General features: G+C 43.9%; 1 protein-coding gene across 4 annotated transcripts in view; it reads left to right on the forward strand.

The window, feature by feature from the left end:
• LOC126522785 (hepatocyte growth factor receptor-like) overlaps window positions 1-6,000 on the forward strand; it is a 60,414-nt gene that overhangs the window by 35,320 nt on the left and 19,094 nt on the right. For all 4 annotated transcript variants that reach the window (XM_050171587.3, XM_050171586.2, XM_050171588.3 and 1 more), the window contains exons 6-8: window positions 1,048-1,196; window positions 2,950-3,088; window positions 4,741-4,877. In XM_050171587.3, coding sequence (XP_050027544.1) covers window positions 1,048-1,196; window positions 2,950-3,088; window positions 4,741-4,877 — 425 coding nt within the window. The remainder of the gene's footprint in view (window positions 1-1,047; window positions 1,197-2,949; window positions 3,089-4,740; window positions 4,878-6,000) is intronic.

Consider the following 6,000-nt stretch of genomic DNA (forward strand, 5'->3'; position numbering starts at 1 on the left):
GGTGGCACTGGTTAACACGCCCAGGGTTAGTTCTAGTAGTAAAACATAAATACCCCAGAAAGTGGATGGGGAAACGGCGCCGCGGTAGCTCATTTGGTAAGAGCATCGCACGCGTAATGCGAAGACGTTGGTTCGTATTCCACCTGCGGCCAGTTGTTTCTTCATCCACTTGCACTTCCATTAATTTATCATTTCTTTAACTCATTTAGTAAGTACAAGTAATTTGCCCCTATGTTGGCCTTGGTGTCTCTATTTCTTGGGTTCTTATGATGTGGGTAATAAAAATCGGGCCCTTCGGTTACCTTTCTTCGCGTGCACACACACACACACACCCACACACACACACACGGCTGGTGTGTGTGCTGTGCAAATCCAACGTACGCCGTACTCTCCTTTTGTTCATTAAACTACCGAGGCCAGCGTGATTTCCTAAGCCAAATCTATCTATACATATATATATATATATATATATATATATATATATATATAGTGAACGGCAAGTGGAGCCGAGAGATTCGATTTTCACACTGATTTCAGATGTACATTTTCGCATTTTAGAGGTAACCTGATCGAGCTCCTTACTTTAAATAATGGCAGCATTCCAAAGGAGCTTGACTGTTTTGGTTATTTTCACTCAAGTCTGGAGGTAGCACTGTTGTTATTACAATTCACAGTGGTAAAATATTCTAGCGCAAGGCATCATATATGTCACCTAGCCCCTAGCGTCGTAGTGACCTTTTGCTTGCTCACCGAAATTTCATACCGATGGATAGTAAGCGAAAATGAAAAAGAAAACCACAAGAAGAGCTTCAAATGAACGATTCATTTATTTAATATGGTTCGGAAATGTTGGCAACGAGCACAGCTATTCGACGGCTTCTACACAACGTTAAACTGTCAAGTGAACAAAGGATACGGATAAGTGACGTGAAACATCTAATCTGTTTAGAAGTTCGCTAGCGAACGCTGCGCAGTTGCGCTGAACAAAGAAAGGCGGAAGAAAAAAAACCAACGCAGCTGTAATAGCACCTGCGGCATTGGTTGCAGGTCTCTCCAACCAAGGGTCCCACGACAGGCGGCACCCTGCTCACGTTCCAGGGCGACAACTTTGGTGACCCTCAGCACAAGCCTTCGAGCAGCATCGAGATCACCGTGGGCAACCACGCGTGCGACCTTGTCCACTGGAATTTCACTCTGTAAGTATACTCGCTTGATGGCTGCACTTCAATTAACTGTCTAGGAGCGAGTGCAACGGCACATTTCTCGAAGCAGAACCGCACTAGAGAATAGGGAGTGCGAGCTACCCCGTAACCTCCTTACTATTTATGGTTACCAGAGTCGTGGACCACAGTAATAACGCTGGTAGCGACACCATGTGACGCTATGTCCAACTAAAGTGCCTGAAGGTGCGAAGGAAGAAGGGGTCGGGACGAGGGTGGAACTAACTTAATGTTTATTCTCGAAATCACACACACACACACACACACACACACACACACACACACACACACACACACACACACACACACACACACACACACACACACACACACACACACACACACACACACACACACACACACACACACACACACACACACACACACACACACACACACACACACACACACACACACACACACACACACACACACACACACACACACACATATATATATATAGATATAGATATATAACCTTGTAGTTCCACCGTCATCAAGTGGTCTTCTTCCGTGTGTACGTTTTTCGTTGGTTTTCCACCTTCGATCAGATACCGATTGGCCCAGCTTTTTTCGACATTTTTGTTCAACTACAATGCTTCTGAAAAATTTTGATGTCGTGGGAGTGTTCTCGTAGAAATCAAAATCACCGAAGGACTGCACGTTAACGATTATGTCGCTACTAATGCCCCGGTAACCCGGTATTCCGGAAACGCTGACACGTTTACAGACAACTTAAACCGTTCTAGTCAAGCGGCCGCGCTGGTGGCGTCATCTCGTGGCGCAAAGCTTAACCACAAATGACTCAGAGCTATTATTACAGTTATTGTTATTGTTATTCTACCTATCTGCTGGTGTAAAGAAGCGGCAGCGGCGTAATCGTGAACACGAGTCCTTTTTCTTATCGATGAGAACGCCCGCGTAACAAAAAAGAAACAACATTTCTGACGCATTGTGATTGGAGAAAGCGTCAGAATATCTCACTACCGGCATTGCTGTTGTGGTCTACGGCACCGGTAACCCGGGCTGTATTGATGTTGATATATGTGTTTTATTGGCGCATGGGCCAGGGATGACCAAAGAGCGCCGAAGTCTTGTATTCCATAAGCGGTAACACGTATACGGAGAAGCTGAAACTACACCATTACTTTCCACGGAACGTCGGGTTACTGGAGACGGGGATGGCAGCAAGGAGCTTTACAGCAACGACGCCGGTAGCGACAATTTGTGGCGCTTTGTGCACCACAACGCGTTAGAAAATTTTTTCGGTTATATAGGTGTTCTAATGGCAAGAAATTGAAAAAAAAAGTAGCGTGTTATTTTGTGTCGTTGCCGAGGTTTTACACCAGCAGTGAAGTGAAGTATGGTTGGTCAATGCAATAATAGCTGGGACGCGAATTGCTGCGTTTTCTCTGATTAAAGCATGCGCCTCAAGATGACGCAACCAGCGCCTCTGTATTCTAATCGAAACTCGCAAAGAAAACTCTCTCTCTATATATAAAACTCTCTCTCTATATATAATTTATTTGGTTTACATAATATAATCTCTCTTTATTGGGCGGATGCCTTTAAGCATTCCCGCGATAATAAGCTGTGTACATCATAGTTGATTTAACTCACTCCTCAATAATCATATTCTGTGAACTCGGATTTCAACGTGAGAAGTTTAACTTTCCACTTGCAAAATCAACGTTGCATGCTAACCGGTTCTCCTGCCTAACTTTTGCAGTGTGCAGTGCAAAACTCCACCAGGTCAGTATGGCTCCAAAGTGGATATTATGATATCCGTAAATGACTCGCATTGGGATGACATGAAGAAGTACGACGTCCAGGACCAGCGCACAATTGATAACGGCTTCGAATATGAGGTGAGTTGCATACTTTTGCGAAAAAATCGCCAGGTGACTCGCTATAAAACGCACACTTCTTCTTTTTATCATTATTACTATTTGTAGCTTGAGAACGTCTGTTTTCACAGTTATACCCGTTAGTATACAAGGCTTATTCTTTATGATGCTCGGCATATATACAGGGACCTTTGCAACAGTAGGAAAAAAAAGAAACCGGCGGACAAACAAACAAACCATTTTAACAGATAAGAAGAGTTAACAAGCGTTACAGAGTTCTGTAATGAATATCACGCTCAATCATATCACCCGGCACACTCGACATGTGAACGTTAGGCACTCCTACGTGCTCTTGTTGCTGTTGCAATGATACTTGGCTAGATATTGGAGTGGCTTGGAAGTGGAGTGAAGCTATGGATACTTGAAGGCTAGTTCTGTTTAGCCGAAGTACATTTATGCCCAAAATGATTTAAAAAAAAAATGATGGTTACAGCAGTTTCAGGAATAGAAGTGGGCTGGTCACACCGAACAATAAATGAGACGCTGCTTGTATTTTTCGGTTCATTATTGAAACAGAGGAAGGGAAACTGAGAAGACTCGATTCTTTTGTTAGTCACAACCATATAAAGCCAACAGGAAATGGAGCCGTGGAAAGTACAAGTTCGCGCGTACAAATTGCTTTAAATATTCCTTGTTTCCTAGAACAATAAATGATTAGAACTCTCTGCCGACCGATGTATTCCTGTCCAATAACATATTACATGCCATTGAAAAACTGCATTTCAAATAAACGTGTGACCACATGAGTACTTTCATGCGTGTTAGCATGAAAAAAAACAACAACAACAACCTGTGTAAACTGGTACTGTAAATATTTCTCTCCTTTCAATTCAATCCCTTGCATTGTATGCTTGTAGAATGTGTTTTTTTATGTATCTATATCATCCTTCAACGTGCCTCATATGATTCCATGTATTTCATATTTCATATCCACTTCTTTTCTTTGAACGTATTTAATTACATTACTGTATGAACGTACTCCCTCCTGCCTGGGTCACAAGTTGGCCTGCAGTATTCCGTAAATAAAAATAAAAATAAAAATGAACCGTTGCGTATTAATTGAAATGTAGAAATAAGAAGGTAAAGGGAAAAATGAAAGTGGCCGAAAGGACAACTTGCTGCCGGTGGGATCCGAACCCACACCCTCCGCGTTGCGCGCGTGCGATGCCCTACCAATTGAGCTACGCCGGCGGCGGCTAGCCTCGCATCCACTTTCTGGGGTATTCGTGTATGCGTGCGCGATCTAGCCTTGGGAGTGCTAGAGCCCCCTTGGCTAGCACTCCTTTTAACAGCAGGCGTCCCGTGGTACGTGAACCTTGGAACAGGAACTGTCACAGGTAAATAAATCCGGGTTTTACGTGCCCGAACGACGGTCTGGTTGTGAGGCACGCAGTGGTAGTGGGGGGACTCCTCGTTAAGTTTGACAACGTGTATTTTTTTTAACGTGTACCTAAATCTAAGCGCACGACCGTTTTCGCACTTCGACCCCGTGGAAATGCGGCCACCGCGACAGGTATCGAACCGGCGACCTTGAGCTCGGTAGCGAGACTCCGTAGCCACTAAGCTGCCGTGGCAGCTACTGTCACAGCGCTAAGTTGTCCTTCTCTTTCCAGGTGGCAACGTTCACAGGCTTGCTACCAACTTATGGGCCAGTTGCTGGAGGAACCAACATCACCGTGTACGGAGCCAACCTCAACATCGGATCGCAGCAGTCCGTGATGATTGGCGAGAACCCGTGCAGGATAAACAGGTAGGGATTAGAAGCTGGCTAGTTGATTGAGAATTGCTAACCTACATGATTGTGCAAGCGGAACTCTTGCAGCTTAGTGGTGCATTTTGCATACAAAAAAAAAAAAGAATGATTCAGAAGACAAAACAAACTCTGTGAAACTTCCTATGCGCACGGCGGCCTGGGTTAGGCTTTCTGAGCTTATGCGATAATTAGACGGCAAAGCTTTCAGCTGTGTTCTTTCTGTTCGAGTGTACTGAGTATGCCACCGAACAACAAGCCAGATGCTTGTTGTGCTTAATAAAGTTCGACGCATTCGAATATAGGTTTTGCCTCATCGTGTGCTTGTAGCAGTGTTGGCAAACGCTGCTAGTGGAGGAAATAAGCACACTATGATTTACTTTATTGAAAACTTAACCGACTTCTTGAGTGCATTTGCTTAGCGCCAACCACCAAGACTGCCGACAAAAAAGAAAAAAAAAATAATAATACATGCAGTGGTTTAGAGCTGATAAATTCCTAAAGTTCACTTATTGCCAGTTAAAACAACGGTGGAGGGGAGGGGAGAGTTAAGTGCGCTTGCTGGAGCCGTTCGTGGAGTGGAAAAAACTTTTTAATGCACTCAGAGCAATTATTACCTCTTCCCTAAATCGACTTCTCATTTGCCTTTGAAACAAAAACAACTACAATAATGTTTGAAAATTTGAATACAAATTGGATACTCCTTGCTGTTTGATTAGTATTCGATTGGAGATATCACTGTTTGAAATTGTCGAATATTCTTCTTTTCTGTTGGAATACATGGAATCACACTTATTGGAGTTTTGACTGGTTATGACCGCCACCAATTGGCTTCCAACTATTGTGCTGCAGGAAACTCACGCAGCTTGCGCAGAAGAACTGCTTTCTGAGCGAACGTACGGGAAATATAAGTCCTGCTCCGTAAAAGTGATCGAAACGTGACGGAAACAGCAAGATGGAGTCTTGGAAGAGTGATCAAACAAACAGTGTCAATGAAGTCAAACCTTTCGACAGGGGTAGCCGTCGTTTCGAGAAGGGGGCGATCAAAACATTGGCTCCAGCGACACTGCTTGCTTGAACATGGTTAACTTTAGCAAAAGCGAGTCTGTGAATCCCTCGCTTT

Source organism: Dermacentor andersoni, chromosome 6, assembly GCF_023375885.2.
Source record: "Dermacentor andersoni chromosome 6, qqDerAnde1_hic_scaffold, whole genome shotgun sequence".
Taxonomy (NCBI): Eukaryota; Metazoa; Arthropoda; class Arachnida; order Ixodida; family Ixodidae; genus Dermacentor; species Dermacentor andersoni.